Here is a 21,575-nt window from a genome sequence, read left to right as displayed (position 1 = left end):
AAAAGACAGAGCATCTATTGAAGTAAAGAGCTGAAAAAGACACAACTAAGCCAAGGTCACTTCTAATTCTCTAATACCACTGTGAGGAGAAAGAGGGAAAAGTAAATAGCAGATACAATATAGAAAGCACTTAATCTGCTATATAAAATATATCCTGTACATAATCAGGAGTAAAGGCATTTGCTTCATTAAAGATTTTGCTGATTAAGGCCCATTTGCAACCAAGACTCAAGCACTGTGAGAAAGGTGGTTTCTAATTCTGTAAGAAATTGATATTTGTAACACTGAAATATGTTAAGAGATTGATGCATTCTTCAAGACCAAAATACATTTTTTTTTTTAATTAAATATCCATTTTCTCTAGTGGGCATCAAATCAAAACTAAGGAATTTACTAGATCTCTAGAGAAGAAATGTCCTGTAACACAAGCTAGTAGGAGTCAGGTTCAAAACAAAATGTAGCAGAGCTGTGGAACTGTTGCTAAAAGATGCCTAAAATGTTTTGGGGCTCACAAGGGAAAGCAGGGAGAAAGACGGCAAAGTACCTGAAAGAGAAAGCCATCAAGGGTTTAAATACTTATCTGGCTCAGGAAAACTTTTAATTTTAAAATAGTTGGAGGCTATGAGTAACTAAGCTATAAGTACTCATGAAAAGTATATGGGCTTGTGTTGTTCTCATCTCTTCACTATATGTCTGCTTTTGGCCAATGCTACAAACAAAATACTGGACTAAATGATGCCTTGGTCTGATGCAGACCGGCCGCTGTTACAGTTTTAGGCAAATCCTCTCGCCTTCCCAGCTCTCACTTTTCCAATTAACTTCTTACTCTTATTATTGTTATTAGGGTGGTGTTTCTCCTGAGATATTTCAGGTAATAATATACATATATGTAGGACATTGAGCGCTATGAAACAGCTCTTGTTCTCTCTCAACTTAGGGCTGTAATAATTTTACTGAGAGGGAAGGAAACATCTAAACCTGTACGACTTCTGGTTTAGTCACTTAAAATAATCACTCTTAAGGTTTCAGTAAGGTATTCCTAACCAGCACATAGAACAAGAAAAAACAAACACTGTTTATGAAGTTTCCAAGATAAAAAAGCTTACCAAATATTTAAACCTGCATTGCTTATTAAGTGATTTTAAAAGAAGGACACAAAGATAAACATTCTGTATCTTAGAACTCCTGCAAAAGTAGTAAAATCAGCATTCTGAATAAGAAACACACTGTCTTGACATCTGCTATTCCACACATTGACTAAAGAACTGTAAAAGGAAATATTCATAAAAATACTCTCTAGTTTGTATGTATAAGTAAGTTCTTTCTATAAAATCTGTTTCTGAAATAAACACAATCTAATATGACAACACTGAATACCAAGAAAGGTACCACTTTGTCTAAACTTCATCAGTAGTAAAAACCTCCACTTGAAACAGCTGCAGAGCACTCTCCATTGACAAATGGCAATCAACTAGTTAAAAATCAACTACTAGATAATACAATAGCTAAGCTTAGTCATCACATTTAAATTTTTCACCAAAGTTTTTCCAGGCCTTTATCTACAGGGTGTATTATAAAAACAAGTAGCAAACTCTTTGAGTAACCGAGCAGTTGTAAGCATAAAAGTTAGATCACACAGGCCTTAAAACGAAAAAACAAACAAGGAACCGCATATCCCATGAACATTTAGAGCCAGTCTGTTTGAGCTGTTCAGTGTTTGCATGTGATTGAAATAGCATTTTAATGTATGTCAAACTTCAAAGCTAACAAATACTCCATTTCCATAATAGCACACACTGCTATGGAAAGGCATGTTTTTTGCAGCATTTTTTTTTTTTAATTCTTGTTGGCCAGTTAGGTATCCAGTGTACTGTAACAAGAGTGCTGTGAAGGCAGAGTGCTACACTAGCATACTTTCACAAGAAAATGTTAAGAACAGTTACACTTTTTCTATGCTACACATTTTCAAGTTACAAGGAAAACAGGACAATATAAAAAGTGGTGAAAGCTATGCGCACTGCAAGGAACAGGGGGAAAGTTTATATCAGAGCTGTTTCTTCCCCTGCCTTTGATCCTTTATAGTCCGACTTCTGCTCTCAAACCGTTCCTGTTCCTGGTGGCCTTATATGGTTTAACAGTCAAGTACTGTATTTTTTGACCCACACAAACTGGACAGTCACTAAACTGAAGATTTTGTTATTTTAGGATTCTAATTATCTTGTACCTCATCCTGCCACAGGTGACTCTATAGTGCAAGATTATTTATTTTACATTGGATTAATTTTGGGAAGTCTGCATCAGTAGGATTAACTCAGCGGTAAGTCATATTTAGGTGGACTCAGTTTTATCACAATGTTCATTTCCAAAATAAGAATATCAGTAATTTGTCTACCCCAAGTACAGTCTCTGCATTCATTTTTAATTGTGTATTTTTTTAACTGAAATTCCCTGTCAGCTGCAAATTTAGGCTTCAAGTCACAGGACTGAGGTCATATTCAAGCCGATCTTCCAGCAACAGGAACAAAAAGTAGCATATTGCTACTAAACCTTAAAAGTATGCCTAAATGACATACTAATTAAGACTTGCTCAAAGCAGTCACCCTGCTTTCATGGTTAGAAACCTAGACAAACCAACCAACAGGTCAGAAGACCTCCAAGAGCAAATACAATCAGAAGTGCAGAATGAGTTGACGGGACACAAAGCAAAAAGAGATAGCAAACTATTTTTCCTAACCATAGAAAATTATATGTCAATATTTATTGCCTATAAAAATAAGAAGTTCTTCTTCAGCTTATGGATACTCAACATATTTAACTAGTACACAGTGCCACGGTCCTAAATATTTAGGTGAAGCATGCTCAAGAGAGGTATGGACTGCAACTGAGCTCTTTAGACCTAAGAAGAGGTCTGCTCTGTTTACTAAAACACCACCGTTCTCTCTTAAGTCCTAGTATTTATTTCTCATTGCTAAAGTTCTTTTTGGTTTTCATCATCGGCTGTGCTGGAGCTTCTCCCTCCCCCTCTCCCTGTCTGGACCATTTATGTTAGTATTTTATTAGCAGAAAATAGTATTAGTTATCCCCTCCCATCCCTCCACTATAACATGCAAATTAATTAAACATCTGTGCAGCTGCAGAGAAGATAAATTCTGCAGAAATCAGCATTACATACACTATTCCAGCATCCAAGGTAGAAAACACAGAAAGCCGTTTCCATCCTCAAGAATGATTAAATTACTTTTATTCTCATTCGAAATATATAGCTTTGTAAAATGATGCATCATACATTCAAATATGCATTGCATTCTCAGTGTCATGATCTCCAGATATTCTTCTGCTGGTCAGTAGCAATGCAATCATGTCAGCACTATTTATTTATGGCCATAGTAGAAAACTCTTCAGAAATAAATATTTATGACCTGACTGCTATGGCAGTTTTTCTTTAAACACTTACATTTAGAAGTCAATTTCAGTAAGCCTCTTTCTCCCAAATGCTGTTTCTTGTTCCTATGGGGGGGGAAAAACAAAACAAAACAGTATTCCACCACAAAGATCCCCAAAAGGGCAAAAAATGTCTGTCAGCTATTTTAGAAATAGCATTCAAGATGGAAGAGTCAATTTAGCAAAGTCAAAAATAACTCATTAAAGCTAACCTTACTGCTCAAAAGCAGTCTGAGCAATCTTACTAACAATGCCATGAATCTCGATGGCCTTTAAGTAGCAATTTGAACAAAACTTTAGAAAACATTGACACAAGTTATATTTAATACAGCAGCACTGTTAAAAACACTATTAGAACTATGACAAGGAATGAGGGATTAATAAGATCCTAACTTATAGCCCCCTAGAAAAAGCACCACTACAGAGAAATCTTCATAGCAGGAGTTTGGTTAAGTTCTTCAAAAAGCAAGACCTGGCATGTAGAGCTGACACTACTGCTCCCTACAGGGTACCAAACCCACGGCTCTGCTTTTCTTTCACAGCCGAATGTTACTACTGCACAATCTAGGGCTATTTATAGAATACCAAAGATATCATGGGCATTTTTAGACCATGAGAATAACATCCCTGCTCTGCAAAGCTTGCAGTCTCAGCTAATATGCAAACACAGTGGGAAAAGAGACTCAAACATCAATGAGTAATGCACAGCACATTAAATCTGTTAATGGATGGGTAGGAGATAAGAATGGGGGGGGTGCAGGGGCAGCAGTCGAATCTTTCTACAGTTCATGCAGAGTGTAAGAGAATTCAAATTGAAGTAAGTCCTAGTATAACGGAAGCCAACATCTCCACTTTTGTATCAGTGTGGACTGGAGAGAACATGTTTATTGCTATGTATTAGAAAATAAAGTTATCAACAGTTTGCTATCATATCCTAACTTAAGAGAGAGAAGTCAACACAAGTATTTTAAAGTTGATAGTTTTTATTTACAGTTTTGTTGGCAAAAGGTGGTGGGAAAGTTTAAAACATTTTAAACAGAGGGCACCATATTGTACTGTATGATGTATCAGTTCACAATCCGTATCTTCAGTATCCAGCTGATCAAATAAAGCTAATCAACACTTAAAGAAGCATAATCTGTATCAGCTCCATTAGAGTATACTGCCTAAAACCACTTTAAGCAGTTTCTAAATCAACATAATCACTATTAAATACACAGTCCTGGTGAAAGATGTTCACTTTGATTTCATACTGTACCTGGTATCAACTTGCCCACTTACGCTTGCATACTGGCAAAGCAGTTACACTTCCTACTTTTAGTTGAAAGTTACAATCTCTTTTTCTGCAAAGTCAGCTGTCAGATTATTATGAACTACTCTCTGTATTTTACTGTGAGCATAGTCAAGGTTGGAGTAGATGAGACTGAAGGAAAGTATTCCTGGTATATGATGTGCCCTTCAGAATCAGCTGGGTAACCATAAACATCCTGTTTAAGAATTCTAGTCAAAAAGGGAAAAAAATGTAGTCAGTTTTCACTTTGTCACATAAATTTCAATCCCCATTTGAGCTTCTGCATTCATTCTTCTAAATCAAGAGTGTTTAGTTCTTCCTCTAGTTCATCCAAGTCCTCGCCAGTAAAGAGATTTTCATCAACTGGAACTGCATCGATAACTCCATTTTCCAGTTCCCCATCTCCATCATTATCTTCCTCTAAATCGTTTTGCTCACTGTTGTTTATCTCACCACCAGAAGCTTCACTTAATTTATTATCTGAAAATAAAAATAATTCTTACATGTCTCTAAGTGTCACGAGTTTCTTAGTCAATCACTAAATCACACTCCTGCCAATGAGGCTCTGTTCTGAAACTATATAAAGTAGTGACTTCATTTGAAATTTATATGTAACTTTAATATGCAAGTTTGGATCATTAATAATTAAAACAGTTAGAAAAATAACTTGTATGCTCAACTCCTCAAACTCCTATTTTCACAACCAGTCAAACCATTTACAAGTTATTCCTACTAAGCATCTGCACTTAAAAGACTCAGTGTAAGATCAGAGTATGTATTCCATAAGTGCAGCAAAATCAAATTTTTGCTCTAAGAAATTACAAGCTAGTTTAAGTTAGCTAGAAAATATGAGGAAAAGGATTTTTGTTGGTATTTATTCATTCAGTTGTTTACTAAATAAGAAAAAAATGCTAAAATAATCCCAGATATCTCAGGAATTTCTATAAAGCGGACACATGCATGGCCTTTTATTTAAATTTGGAATTAGGGTATTACGAAGCACATAGTATTTACTAGACGCTTTGTTTAAAAAGTCTCTGCTAAAAGACTAAAAGCATCCTGCATTTGCAGAATAAAGTACTAACTATAGATATCATGAGAGTGTTTGTTTTTTTTAACTACATGCTGCTTTTTGGCAACTCAAGAACCTATTTTTATCTGCCTTCTGAGAAGTCCTTAACAATTCAGTCTCTTATTACTTATTCCTAAATAATGAACTCACCGTCTTTTTCTATTGAACTGTATGTGCTGAATCGCTCTGGACTAGCCACAGTAATACCAGTCTCATCCACAGCTTTTGGGACATACAGGCTCAAATCCACATCATTTATGCACACAGGGTCTTCCACCTGAAAATACAGTTAGTTTTTGACAAAATATACTCTGTAACAATAGTAAATTAAGAACCAAGCATATTAATTGCACTTAAGAGCCCTCAATTCTTTTTGTAAACCTAATAAGAAACAGGAAAAAAGTTTCAAAACTTGGGATGTAACCTGAAATATTATTTAATACTGTTGTTTACCTCATCATCCTCTCCCGCTCCTTGAGTATAATGGGTGTCATCTGCTTCTTCATCATCTGCATCAACCAGCTCAGGTCGGAACTCAAATACTTCACGTCCACTAATCTATTCAAAGACAGAGGAGTAAAATGTATTACTTCACAGAATTTATTCTGCTGTTAAAAAACAAACAAACAAAAAAAATCCCACCCACACAATTCCAGGCCAGCTACCTTATTGTTTAACTTATGTACTCTTTCTTCTTACATTAAGAATTGGAGTGTAGAACATACCACCAGTGCTTTGCCAGCTTTAAAATCTGCTTTCCTTCTTTCCATATCTTGCTCAGCCTTATCAATTTTTTCTTGTCTTTTTCTTCTCTTCCATGCAATAAAACACTCTAGAGTGATTTTGGTAACATTTGGTCCTAAGGCAGCACGCTGTCAAGTAAAAAGACTGATTAATACTAGAAATTGTTTCCAAAGGCTATAACAACTTACAAATTAGTCTTCTCTAAAGACTAACTGCGAACATATCTTCTTCATTCCTTCTGCACTTTTACCACTGTTAAGCATGTACGATCAACTTAAAGTTTGACTCAACACATGACTTTCTAGTTAGTGAGATTTATCAACATAAAAGTTAACATGAAACATGGAAGAGGAAAGAAACCAACACCCTCGAGTAGACATGTTAGCTTAGGTTCTGCTCAGACTGACACTGCCAGGCAATGCTACCAAATGTAAGCAGAGCAGCAGTGTCTTCAAGAGGCCCTGTTCTCTTGCTGTGCTTTCTCATGAGATGGCTACGAAAGAATTAAGAAGGCAGCAAACTGGGGATTAGGAAGGCCCACAGAAGCAGTGGTAACAGATAAACAAAAATAGCAGTAAGAAACAAAGGGCCCCTAAAGAAACAGGATTAGCAATACCTGCACTGACAGTGAATATTCTGTTATAATTTTTCAAAGTTTACTTTCCCGATAAGCTTCTAAACAAAAACATGATTCAAATACAATGCGTACTTCACCTGAGTCCACACAGCTATACAAACAACATTTTATACTTTTTAATTATTCATTAGGAATTTATTTACAATTTTTCTTTCCAGAACACTGAAAACAGATACAACCAAGAGGTACCCAGCTGACAACTTTACCTCTTTTTCTATTAGATCTTCTAAAGAAATTTCATCTTGCTTCTCCTCCTTCTTTTTGTCTTTTTTTAATACAAAACCTGGAGGAAGAGCATGGCGATACATGCAGTTGTCTCCTCCCCCTGGACAGACCCAAAACCATCCGTATTTGTTGTTTTCGATAGCATCAAGAAAATACTTGCAGACCTGCATAAAACAGTTGTTGTTAGCAATACATTCTGGTTTTTTTTAATCCCCCAGCAATTTACACTAACACTGCATGTCAGAAGTACTATAATTCAAAGTCAGTTATGCTCAAAACAGAGGGTAAGAAACATGTGAAAAGCACTACTACCAAAAAGAGCAGACAAAAGCAGCAACTAATTATCTAAGTAAACTCAGGTTTTCAACAGTTTTTCCCTCACTTAATATAATCCAAATTTAGGAGGACTGGATGACTCAAGAGACTGGCAACTTTGTACTGCTCTAAAGCCAGTAGCACACGCACAAAGCACACTGACAGTCTCTATTACTGCTCACACACACAGGTGTATTGTTTAGTAAGAACAGACAGAATCAACCTCAAAGGTTAAGCCTTCCTCAGGATCTTGAGGTAAAGATACCATTCTGAAACTTTCAACAAGCAATTCGTGATTAACACCTAGCCATATCAAAGTTTAACTTTTGTGAAATTAGGCAGTATCAATAGAATATTTGGTATGGAAAATGAGGTGAAATAGTTCTGAAGAATGAAAGAAACTAGAGATACTCTTGAAGGTAGAAGCCAGGGACTACAAATGACCTCTCAATCAGTAAATTTCAGATTACAGGAAAAGACTGAAATTTATGTACTTATATGTCATTCAGTACTCAAATGCTTTGTGGTAGTATAAGCCAATGCAATACAGTCACGGGAATGAGATGACTGACCGAGATGATCAAAATATTTGAATCTTCTAAGCAAGTAGAATATATTGAATACATTATTAATGCCTTTAGCATTTTTATTGTAGAACCACATCATCTAACATTCATGTGTATTTTACATGAAAAAATACATTATGATCACTCAGCCTTGTTCTTTGAGATACATTAATAGAAACACTATCAGACCAATTTTATACTCAGATTATCTTTACAGTATTCCATTCACAATCTTCGGATATCAATAAACATATCTAATACCAGTTTACACTTAATTCTCTATTTCTAACAAACATTTACTACAGCTCAATGCAAAAAAAAAAAAAGAAAAAAGAAAAACATACTATTTGAGTTTTGGGTTTTTTCTTTTCGGCCTCACCGTGCTTCTTGTTCACCACCTCTTCTAGCTTCTTTTCATCCCAGTTATCCATTGTATCTAGAATACAACAAATGTTTTCACAAACACTCCAGATAAATATTAGAATTTTTATTAGAGAGAAAAGCAACTTGACAATACTTTTTTAGTAATTCTTACATTTTAGTTGACCTACAGAATGGAAAAATAAATTCAGGCTTCTGTAATACAATTTTCACTCTCCTATGCTGCTTAAAAGAGATTTTTCTCAAAAACTTTTTAAGTTTATATTTTGATGTGCATAAATGATGTTTCTGTAAAGGACTAACAAGTTTAACATTCCATCTGTATGTTACCTGGAATGGAGAAGGGAAAAGAAAAGAAAGGAGATGACTGAATAAAAGTTGGAGACTGATGTCCACAAATACAGACAAAACAACTTGAGCAAAAAAGATCATTCAGAATTTTCTGTGTTAAGTTAAAAGAACGTGCCATCAAAAGCAGCATGATTACAGTAGTGATGGAACTATGTGATACTATTGTATTCATTCAGGATGTCAGGGGCTAAACATTCAAATCAAGACAGGAACATGATGTATTGTAGAAATGGAAAAGAAATTTTAATACAAATCTCTAGCCTCTGCTGAGTGAAAGTAAAAAACGGAATATTTCACAAACAGATTGGGTTGGGAAAAGAGAGAAAGCCACAGACAAAAAGTTTTGTAAGTATCCCGAATTCTAAAACTGTGCACATTTGGGTATAAACGCTAGTACTGGAAGTCAAGTATGGCTGCTCATTACACTTGCTGCTTATGCACTTCTGTTTTAAGAACCTAGAAGAAACTGGAAACTACAAAGGAGAGCATATACTGAACAACTTGCTACCTCTATGATGTACATTTGACACAGCAGAATTTAAAAGCCATTATCCAATAGCATATGGGGATACTTATTTTTCAAATCAAGGTCTAAAGAATACTTGTGAGCAGCCTTTTTAAAGCAAGTTTCACTATTACTGGCAATTTTGAACATAGTGGTAGAGCTAGCCTTGGTCACGGACCAAGCTCTCCAGGATCATACAACCACAATACAAGGAGACTATCTTAAAAATCCAGTTTCAGAATCAGAATAGCTTAGCAGTCAGTTTTTAGAAATATCACACCTTTTTCCAGGTCTTCATCTCTTGCATCAATGTAGACACTTCGTTTTTCACACTTCCTTTCCAAGGACAAATCATGAGAAAACTTGCATTTGTCTCCTTTAGTGCACTGCCCTTGCTTGAAGAATGCACAAACCACAGATTTGGGGTCAGCACCTTGGTGAAGAAAGTTTTGAGATTTTAGTGCTGTTTCTAAGCAGAACACTAAACTGGAGCTAAATCTGTATACTAAAAATTGAGAACAATTCACATTTAAGCCTTTAAAGTCTGTTGAGAATGGAAAAAACTTTTTTGAAAATGGAAGTTATTTAATCTGAAGTGCCTTCTTTTTCCTTCAGGTAAATACTCCATGTCCTGAATGTGTCACATTTACTTTGTATACCATGGTATTTGCATTATAGTATCAAAACTGGCACTAGACTGTTTAAAGAAATCTGGATAGCAGTATGCCTTAGTGAACTATTATTACTACAATACATACTAGATATTAATCCTTGTAATTTCTTCCCTATACAGTAAGCTATTTTTGTCTCTAACACACAGTAAAACATCTTCTGGGTATCAACCTTTCCTTTGTATATCAACAACACACTAGAATAAGTTATATTAATCTAATCTGCAACCATTCAGACCATTTTCTTTGTTTAATAAAACAAATAAGATGGCTGCTCATGGCACCGAGAGTAAATGTTGTTAGAATATGAACTATTCAGTCTAATCACAGTTTTTGAAGTCAATAGTGTCTCACAGTATGAATTACTTGACCATTAGGACACCAGGAAAAAAATAAAAAGAAAGAAGGCAGAAAACAGTTATGAGACATTACTAAAATCAGAAATGCTTTACTTGAAATATTTATAAGCGCTAAAGGAAGATTTTAAGCTCACATTTCTCACTTGCTCATTTTAAGTTTGGTGCAAGTCACCAATGATTAGATTATGTACAGCAACAGCTGTTTAGAATTTTAAATTAAAACCTAGTTTATCACTCAGTAGAGCTCTAAAAGAACTTGAGATAATATATCTCACCCTGTCAGCAACCTCAATAGAAAGCTAAAGCATGAATTAATACAATATTAGTCTTCTGAAATAACTCTAAATCAAGAGCTACTTTTATTTGGAGAAAGCTGACCACTTCAGTTCATAAATGGAAAACTAGCTTTTGTTGCTGTTAAGTGACACAAAGAATAACTATCAGGTTCACTTTAAGACATACATGGCTATTCCACTCATTTGGTCAAAAATTCTTGCACTTGATTTCAATAGCTCCATAAGCTTCATAAAGCAAAGAGCTGATAACATTCAGTTCACTCCTAAAAGCAGCATACTTTTTGTCCCCCAAAGCAGCTAACTGTAGAGGTTCCTAGAGAGATCAAACCCTTTAAGTTTACATTTCATCAGAATACCAGTATGCTCCACAACTGATTTCAAGTAAGACCACACTTTTGAAACCAAGTCCTACTGTTAACTGTAAGGTGGGACAGAAATATTTAGGCAAATTTTTACTCTTCTGATTTGAACACAAGTTTTCTGTGAAAACAGGTAATTCAGATATTATATTCTTGCGATGGTTAAGTTCCCCTGGAGATATCGGCCGCTTTAGCCAACTATCATCACATCAGAAAACTGGACCACTGATCCAAAAGCACCTATCAAATGAACCTGAATACAGCAAAGTATCTGTAGCTGTCCTGTCAATATCAATGTAGCTTTCTGCATTCTAATGATCCAGCAATCTCACAGGAGTTCTTAATAAACTGTTAAATAGTTACTGACAAACTACTTCCTATGCCAGATAAAGGAGAAAACAGACGTATCTATTTTAGTTATAAATTGTGCACTGAACAAAATTATAACAAACATTTATAAACAAATTTTAATTATAAATTCTAAAAATGAACTGTCATTTTAAAGGTTATTTTGCCTGAAGTAGATATATTAACAAAAGAACATAACTAAGAAGATTCAGTTTTTCATACCTTTGCTAATTTTCTGTGCAGCAACCACAGGCTTGAAGAGTTCATTTAATTCTTGTAATTCTTTTTTCTTGTCTTCTTTTTTTAATTTTTTTTCACTTTCTGTCTGAGCAGCCTATAATGACCACAAATTTGAAATTATTAATAGAAAAATCAGAACAACATTACTCACTTCATGTGAACTGTACATTAAAATACAGACTGGTTTATATGCAGGGAAAAAAAGCCTTCAATTTCTGAACTTTTCAGAATTCTTTCCCTTGCATAAACAGCCAGTGCCATCTAGCAGAACCAATATTTCAAACAGAATAGACATACTTCAAATAGTATTAGTTTGTCAGAGATGTGAAATGCTGGTACCATTAGATGACATGCTGTTACCTTTAATCTCCCTTTATAGGCTAGGAAATCAAGTGAGATACTGAGATTAGTACAAAATCAGCCAGTTTCTAACAGAAATTCAGCAGAGGAACACTTAGTTGCTCTTTTGTGATGCACTACAGAACCAACGCAACTGTTTGATCCAGTTACTTCAAGATCTGTGCAAGCACTTTCTTTGTTTTTCTTCCTCAGCACGCTGTTTTGTTTTTCCTTGCCACGTATATTAGCAGCATCTCCAGCAAATCTGTTTGTAGAGGTTGAGAGTTGTTTTTGGTACACTATTTATTTGAATTGATATCAAATCAACACACAGCAATGTTTCATTAATAACTAACGGCATGTAAGTCAAGAACATTAGTTTTATAGGAACTAGGGAGTAAGTCTGGAAAAAGTTCATATAGGAGAGAAAAGTTTAGGTATAAGAAAAAAAATACCCATTAATCTGCCATACCCCTTTTAGATAAACGTGAAAAAGGCCTATATCTAGTACCAGACTGGTAGTGAAGGATGAAGACAGATGAAAAGGGACACAGGAAAAACACAGGGTTAGAAGATTTAATTCTTCTCCTTAAGAAAAACTAGTGGGACTCTAACACCAGTATATAAATATTTGGGATACATTATTGGTAAAAACATAGTGAAATAAGAAAAGAGAGCTTTGTTCTTATGATGAATTTGGTAAGAAAACGCCAAACTGTTCCAAAAGGGAATTGATTAATTTGTTCCACATACAGAACACTCAGTTTTTACACTTACAGTTCCCAAATCCTATCTTAAATGATGTTTAGACCCACATATGTCAACTGCAACAAAAAACCCCAACAACAACAAAAAACCACACGCAAAAAACAAACTACTTTTAAATAGCAGATGTAGTTTTTGTTACAACTTGGGGTTCTAAAAGCATGGTTTCTAAACCTTTAGAACCTCTGGGTTCTAAAAATTGGTGGTTTGGTTTTTTTTGTTTTTTTTTTTTTTGTTTTTTTTAAAAAAAACCCTTGACAGCATTTCCATTTATACCTCAGGACACAACACTGCCTTAATGGGTTCTTTCTTCTCAGGGTCAACCCTAACTGAAAAATATGAGACTCAGTAAGAAAGGTATAATCAGTTCTAAAATTAGCTTCTGATACTCACCAGTCAAGAGCTAAGAGCATTTGAGAAACAAGTGATTTTAGGTTGATTAAATTAAAGAATAGTATTCCTGTAAATGCTACAGATTCAGGGACCTCATATAGGAATTTCAGATGAACCGCTTGAGCAACATCAACGTTTTTGAAGTGACATTGATTGGTCTTTCCCATAACAATTTTGCAATTCTTGCTAAAGAAATTATTAAATCTAATGAATCGAGTATCAACTTTACTTTCAAAGGTGTACTTGACATTTTTATATCATTCATACATTATGTAACAAATTCAACACTAATTACAACACCAGAAATTTAGCTGATGTAAATGTAATTATTCCACAGGCTTATCTATAGAACAGGAAGCTGCATAATTCTTAGCATCTTATTTCTCTAGCATTGCAGGAAGAGAAAAGAGACATGGCTTACTTCCATTTTAATTATATTTCCATGTAATTTGTGCTTTTTGACTAACTGTAGTCTAAACATTGTATCTCGGCCACATGAAATTTTACTTCATCACAGCAAACAGGAGTGGAGCAGTGGAATGACAAAGCAGTTGTTCTGACCAATTTACAAAATTGGAGCACAATTGATAGACCTGTTTCCACTTTAAATTATAATAAAAACTTCTGTAAGTAGAATGACAAGCAGAGATCAGTTTATATTTTTTAAGATTTCCCCTATTCCCATTTTAAGATTAATAACACTTGTTCTTACTTTTAATGGTTCATTGTTTCTTAGATTAGGTGAGAAATAATAAAAAAAGTATACAACTGCATTTTTGTTTCTAGCCAGTTTGCTACAATTTAGTTTCAGGTTCTCATGAAATTCTTTATGTGAGTAAATATTCCCTCGATAGGCATTAAATTCAACTATGTTACTATTGGAATACTATGTAAATAAAAAAAATACCCTCATTAGTTGAAAGCTTTTTCTTTTGAAAACGAACAAATAAACAAAAGACCCCAAACCTGCACTGAATCTATCCTTACACAGGTAGCAAACCCTAAGCTGGACAAGCTTTGCAAGAATAACAACAAAGAGGTGGTGTTTCAAATACAACTAGTTTAATCTATACCAGTTCACAATACATCAGGTAAATAACATTTCCATTTTTCTCTGCTTCAGTGTTATATGACAGTCTGTAAGTATAGTGAAAAATGAAGACAGACAGACATTACATAGAGTGCTTACCTGACGTGGATTTTGCTGACCAAATTTAACCTGGTGAGTCACGGCCTTGATAAATTTCTGTTGTTTTGCACCTTTTTTATTCTTCAGGCCAAATGTTTTGTCCTAAATCAGAGATGAATATAACCAAATTAATTATGAAATTGTTCAACAGCTAGAACAAGTTTAAGTTGTTACTGCAAAAGACTTGTCATTCCACTCAAGTTTTCAGCTGAACACAGGCTGTTTCCTCTAGCAAAATAAGTGATCCTAGAAACAGGATGGACAATACTCAGACATGCTGTGAGAAGGCATGAAATCTCACATCATCTCCAAAGTTTGCTTTTCAAAAGAATTGAGTAAATACTGCTTTTGTGTGAGCTATTACTTTTATCCCCAGATCTCCTTGTATTCAACAAGTATTACCCCATGCATTAGCACACGCTGGGGGCTAACCAGCCGGAGAGCAATTTTGCGCAGAAGAACCTGCGGGTCCTGGTGGACAAGAAGTTGAACATGACCCAGCAAAACACTGTTGTGGCAAAGGCAGTCAACAGTATCCTGGGCTGCATTAGGAAGAGTGTTGCCATCAGGTCAAGGGAGGTGATCCTTCACCTCTACTCAGCACTGGTGAGGCGACATCCAGAGTGCTGTGTCCAGTTCCAGGTTCCCCAGTACAAGACAGACATGGAGGTACTGGAGTGAATCCTGCAAAGGGCCACAAAGATGATTCAGGGACTGGAGCATCTCTCATATGAGGAGAGGCTGAGAGAGCTGGGGCTGTTCAGCCTGGAGAAGAAAGGCTCAGGGCAGATCTTATCAATGTTTTTAAATATCTGACAGGAGGGTGCAAAGATGATGCAGCCAGACTCTTCTCAGTGGTACCCAGGATGAGAAGCAACAGGCACAAACTGAAACACAGGAAATTCCATCTGAACATAAGAAAACACTTTTTCCACTGTGAGGGTACAGGTTACCCAGAGAAGTCGTGGAGTCTCCATCCCTGGAGATATTTATAACCCAACTGGACACAGTCCTGAGCAACCTGCTCTACCTGACCCTGCTTCAGCAGGGGGGTTGGACCAGATCTCCTGCAGTCCTTTCCAACCTCAACTATTCCGCGATTCAAATATTACTGTGAAAAACATGTATACACACAAATATATATATATTCATGTATGGGTGCATATACTTCTACAGACATATATATTCATACACACACAATGTTTTACGGTCCCTCAAGAAAAAAGGACAGAGTATTTTTGGTCACCACCCAAGTAACTAAAGCATTACATCTGAAGAAACATCTGAGAAAGAACATGAAGATAGAATAGCCATAAATATTGCTCTTTCCCCTAGCTGCTTGAAATCACTTACTACTTTTTATTTTCAAGTATTCATATATAAATGCTACAGATGAATACTGCCACATGCAACACATTACTTTTTATTTTCAAGTATTTTATAAATATTTCATTTTGCAACAGTATTTATTTGAGGAAAATCTTTCCCCTACGTCAAACCCACAAACGTTTGCACTTTCTAAACTCCACTTCAGAAAGCTTCTACTTACACTGTCTGAACCAATTCTCCCTGAATGTCTCCAGTAAGACACTGGTTTCTGTATCAAACTTACTAAAATTTCACTAAAAAAAAAAAAAAAATAGCTCCCCTTCACATTAGTATCAGGAACAGAAATAATATTTTGCAACAGAAATACCTACATTTGAAATATATCCATGCCTTTGATTTCATATCAACTTTTTTCCCCCCTTTTCTGGAACTATTAACAGATGTTCACCCAGTGATAACACCTTAGTTGAAACATACCTTCAGAAAACCTAACAACCAAAGAAATATATTATAAAATTTTTTAATCTTTGAAAAACACTGCTAGAGATCCTGCTCAGAATCACTCCATTTTAATTTCCATTTTATTACCCATCTGTAACAACAGCAGATAGTCTTTTCTTTTTCTTTCATAATTAGTTATTTTGAAAAATTACAAACTTTTCAAGTAGTATAAAGCAATGATTCAGATATTTGATTTCTGTGATAAATGTCATATGGAATATATAATCTCTTTTAACTTACTTGAATCATGTAGTAAGATTTTTTTTTAAATCAATAAACAATGCAAGCTTTCCCCCTTTCAGCTGCAAAACAATTTTTTGTAATAAAAAAAGCAGAACTTTCCTATGTTTCTGGGTTCAGCAAGAACATCGCTGAAGCCAACACTAAAAGACAGAGACAAAAGACAGCACATCCAACCTCAAGTTTCCAAATGAAGGAACATAGAAACAATATCCCTCAGTGCTAGATTAAAAGGAACACCTGCATTATATACATCTTCTGTCTAATCAACTACTATCTTTCCTGGCAATAGATGTGAGCAAACATTAATTTTCTAGAACTGGTCTTCCCTGATAGTCCCCATGTAGTTTTTCTGTTTACTGGAAGATTTGCACCACTAAGGTATCTTAATAACATATCTATAACCCAAATAAACAAGTGAAGTTACCTTTATTTTTTATTGTTTTTTAATCTGCTTTTACCATGGGCTTTAGCATCAGATGATTAAATGGAACATGAAACATCACTGACTAATCTTCAAGTTATTCGTATTAAACTTTTACAAAACATTTACTTGACCACACAGGCCAGACCATCCAAAAAGCACAGGTATGTTTTAAACCAAGTGGGAAACACAAACCCACGCCTCTGAGAGCTGAACCCCGAAAACACAGCAACGCTCGCACTCGGAGCGGAGAGGAGGGAGCAGACGAGAAGAGGGAAGCACTCCCGTCACATCACCCTCGGTCCAAAGGCAGCTCTGGCCTGAAAGCCTTCAGGCCGAAAACCAAACCCCGCTCCCACTAGAGCGGTAGCCACCAGCACAGCTGAAAGGGCCACGGGCAGTCAGCGATGTGACAGATCCGGGCAGCCCCGGGGCCGGGAAGGCAGCCCCCGGCCACAGGAGAGGCGCTGCCCGGCGGCCGGCCAGGTGCGCGCGCCCGCGCCGCTCCGCGCCCGCCAAGCTCGGGCCCTCGGACGCTGCCCGGCTCCACGGCAGCCCGGGGGCCCCGCGCCATGGCGGCGGGCTCTCCGCGGGGCAGCACCGGGAGGGGCGCGGCCAGAGTTGCTCGCGCCGGAGGAGGGACGCGGCGAAAGGCAGGAAGCGGCCGGCGCCGGGCGGCAGCGGGAGGGAGGCCGCGGGGGGCAGCAACGGCCCGGCCCCGGCCGTGCGCAGCCCTGTTCTGCTCACCTCGATGATCTTCTCCTTCTTCTTCTGGTCCGCCTTCTTGCTGCCCCCCGCCGGCTGCTGCTGCTTCTTGGGGGGCATCTCGGGCGCGGGCGGAGCGGCCTCGGCTCCCGCTCGGGCTCTCTCAGGGCCGCGGCCGCAGCGCGCGCGGAGGAGGCGCGCCGGGGAGGGCGCAGGGGAGGAAGCGACAGCGTCGCCGCCGCCGGGGGGGAGGAGCAACGGAAACCTGCCTGCGACGCCGTCAACGGCGGGGGCCGCGGGGCACGCCGGGAAGGCCGGGCCGGGCAAGGCAGGGCCGGGCAAGGCAGGGCGCCTACGCGCACGCGGAGGCGGGCAGGGCGCGAGGGCCCAGCTATCTCCCGGCAGCCAGAGCGCCCTGGGCCGCCGCGGCGGGGGCGGGGGCGGGGGCGGGGCGCACGCCCTGACGTCACAGAGCGGGCGGGCGGCTCCAGCACCGCCCCCAGCGGGGCGGCGGGGGGGCCCTCGCGCTCCTTGCCGCCCGCGTCTCCTGGTGGCAGCGCGACCCAGCGAACGGGAGGGGTGGGGGGAGCCTGCGCCGCGGAGCGGCCGCACAAGGAGCCGGCCGGGGCCCGGGGCGGGCCGCCGAGCCCTGGGCTGCTCCGGCGGTGCGCGCGGCTCTGAGAAACGCGTGGGGTCCCTCTGTGGAGCCTGGAGCCGCCGCTCCGCGCGTGGGCGTGGGCGTGGGCGTGGGCGTGACGGGGGGCAGGCGGCCGCTGGGAGCAACAGTCGCGGAGCCGCCATCACGGGCGCCTGCGGCGTCGTGGCGCGCCGGTGGGGGAGATGGTTGAGCGAGGGAGGATGGCGGTTGCCGAGGGACTCCCGGACTGAATCCCGGTCTAGTCCCGAAAGCGCTGGTGGGATCCCGCTGTGGCGGCCTGCAAACCCTGGTGAAGCGTGGCTGCGGTCGGTCCGCAGGCATCGGAGGGAGACGTGCTTGTCATCCCTGCGTTCAGATAGGAAAGTGTTGGAAAAGCAGGGAGCAGGGAGGTTTGAGCTTGCTGCCGCTGAGAGACTGAACTCAGTTCAATGCCAGGAGTCCTGCTAGGCCACCTGCCCTAATCTCTGCCAGCACCTAAGTCCATGCTTTCAAGGAAGCAATCTGGAAAGCAGCAAGGAGTTTAATTACTGCCCAAGCAGGTGCGGAATGGCAGTTGGGTACACGTTCGTGCAGTCGAACAGGTGCAAGGGAAAGTTCAGGATAAGGCTCAGCCTTTGTGAGTCAGACATCCACATCAGTGCCACCGCTTGCCGTGCCCTGCACGGTCTTTGTAAGGCCAAAGGGGAAGCTTTCGGAGAAGTGTCAGGAGGTGAACAGGCTGCCAGCAGATTTTTGAGCAGCTGATATAAGACAAGGACTAGCTCCCGCCATAGTGCCGTTTGACTTCAGAGAGCACTTCATTGCTGAATCGCTGCCTGCTCATGCAGGGTATGTACTTTATGGAGGATGTGGAGATGAGTAAGGTAGTAGTGTATGCAGGTGTGTATGTAGTTGTCTTCTTTGCTGTCATCTCATTCCATGAAGAGGGAAACCAACTGCTACAAGAGGTCACAGGACACTTTGCTGCATATTGACAGCAATGATTTCCATTGTATCAGTTATAAAAGAGCATGCTAGAGAACCTACAAGCTAGACAACCAAAAGTCAAGGAGAAAAGCATACCCTCCCTGTCTAGTTCAACAAGTCAAGTGACAGACACGCCTGAGGCTGGTCACGTGCATGGCTGCCTTCTTTCCCCTCACTTCCACCTGAAAAATGCATCTTCTTTCTCTAAGGACAGCCCAAGAAAACAACTACAGTGCTGCACAGGGCTGGAGTGCATGCCCTTTGAGAAGAGTCTGAGGGCTTCTTTAGGCTGAGGAAGAGAAAGCTTTATAGGTGACATAATAGCAGCCTTCATTAGGAAGCTGTCAAGAGCGGGAGCCACGCACTTCACAGTGGTGCATGCTGGGAGGACAAGGAAGGATGGGCATAAATTGAAATGAGAGGTTCAGACTGGATATCTAAGGAGACACTTTTTCATAATGAGGACAGTCAGGCAGTGGAAGAGATTGCCTAGAGAGGTTGCACAGTCTCCATTCTTGGAGGTTTTCGAGACTGGATAAAGCTATGAGTAACCTGGCCTTCCTCATAGATGACCCTTCCTTGAGCAGGAGTTTGGACTAAGGCCCTTTCCAACCCAAATTATTCAATGATTCTATGAAAATTGGCTGCATTGGCACATGTTCACTAGCGCTTAAAGGAAGAGAGTTTGGTACTGCAAAGACCTTAGATCTTTAAATGTTAGCTACCAAATGCTCAGAGGAACTTTGCTAAATAAATCATCTCTTGTAAATGAGCAGTCTTTCTACGTGCGAAGGCATGCTGAAAGAAATGAGCAGTCTTTCTGTGTGCAGAAGGCATGCTGTACTTTATGCAGTAAAAGTGGGTCAGGGTTTTACCGTGTGAAACAGTGACAGTCTGCCTGAGGGAAGAGGTTTCAGTTTATCCTCTTCATCTTCTTTCAAAGGGGCTTTCTTTCAAAGGCTGGGGTTGGGTTCCACCAAGAATGGCACGAATAATCCCAAATGACTCTGAATGTGTTCAGCTACCTCTTAGGGAGTTTCTTAGCCTTGAGATGCGCAGTTTCTTCCTCTGCCTTGTGATATGGCTTGCATGAATGTTGTCTGTGATCATACCACGAGTGTCCCTTTTCCTTTGGTTTCACGAGATGGGCGTTCACTTTCTTTTTCCTCCTCACATATGGAGGAGTTTCTGCACCAGGAAAATCTTGCATTTTGGAACTAGGTTAGCTGTCTGCAAGTAATACCTGTCTTATCTAGAATGATCAGAAAAATTGCTTTGAAAGAAGTGTTATGCAGAGGGAGCTCTTCAGAAGTCAGACATAAGCTATCTAGAATTGCAAACTTTTGATTTCTCAAAAATCCAGCTAGCAATATCAAAATATTAGTTGTTGATGTAAGATTATTAGGTCTGGCTATTTTAGCAACCCTAACACAGATTTCGTTTCTCATTTTGAGCAAGGTACTTGAGGTCTTACTAGTTTCATACTTTGTACAGTAAGTAAATATTACTCTGTTCCTCACCAAGTTTAGTAATTTCTGGTACAACCTAAGGACAACCTAATACCAAAGCATATTTTAAAAATGCAAATCAATCTCATGGACCAGAAGCAAGAAAACAGGCAGGTTCACCAAGAAAGCCATTTTCGCAAGACTTTAAGCATCCACAGATCTGCAACACAAAATATTCTAATTGTTCAACTGAAGACCCTGTTTTTTCAGTGCTTAGCTAAATAACTAGCACCAGCGATTTGATACACCTGTCACTGCTTGTACTGACAAGCCCAAAGGCTGGAATATTTGTCTTCACCTCTACAGACCTGCAAAGGTTTCTGAATGTACTAACATGCTTCTGCAGACAATATGACAAAACTGACCTTTATGTAATTGAAATAATTTTATGTTACACAGTAACTAAAGCATGCTAGGGGCAGACCTCCTGGGTAGCTGTCAGAGCCCTGAGTGCACCAACGGGCCTTGAGGCCTGAGCAGCCGCCCCCCATGCACCCTCCGTCCATTGGCCCAGGAGATCCATTTCAGCTCAGGCCTCTGCCCCTAGTCTTTGCTTGCTCTGCTCACCCTTCCTCAGTGCTGTGAGACAGTGTTTGCTGGTGCATGGTCAATAAATAGTACCTGGATGGAGAAGTGCTTGTCATGACCACATTCAGATATAAAGGTCTGTTTGAAACAGGCCTCTGTTACTGACCCTGCCAGTGACATTGCTGGCTCCCACTGTTGGTCCCCTGTTGAACAGCCCCAGTCTTGCTGC

At 39.4% G+C, this 21,575-nt stretch overlaps 1 protein-coding gene across 1 annotated transcript; it reads right to left on the bottom strand.

The window, feature by feature from the left end:
* Positions 1–4,406: 4,406 nt before the first annotated feature.
* On the bottom strand, positions 4,407–18,110 carry ZC3H15 (zinc finger CCCH-type containing 15). Its single transcript, XM_026110264.2, has 10 exons — positions 17,729–18,110; positions 14,488–14,589; positions 11,784–11,895; positions 9,809–9,961; positions 8,636–8,727; positions 7,392–7,574; positions 6,530–6,676; positions 6,258–6,362; positions 5,955–6,081; positions 4,407–5,212 (listed from the first exon to the last, which is right to left on the bottom strand). The coding sequence occupies exons 1-10, from the start codon at positions 17,804–17,806 to the stop codon at positions 5,019–5,021; spliced, it is 1,293 nt and encodes a 430-aa protein (XP_025966049.1). The 5' UTR covers positions 17,807–18,110; the 3' UTR covers positions 4,407–5,018.
* Between the last annotated feature and the right edge of the window lie 3,465 nt (positions 18,111–21,575).

The sequence above is a fragment of the Dromaius novaehollandiae genome, chromosome 7 (genome assembly GCF_036370855.1).
Source record: "Dromaius novaehollandiae isolate bDroNov1 chromosome 7, bDroNov1.hap1, whole genome shotgun sequence".
Taxonomy (NCBI): Eukaryota; Metazoa; Chordata; class Aves; order Casuariiformes; family Dromaiidae; genus Dromaius; species Dromaius novaehollandiae.
This window is presented reverse-complemented; position numbering and strand designations above follow the sequence as displayed.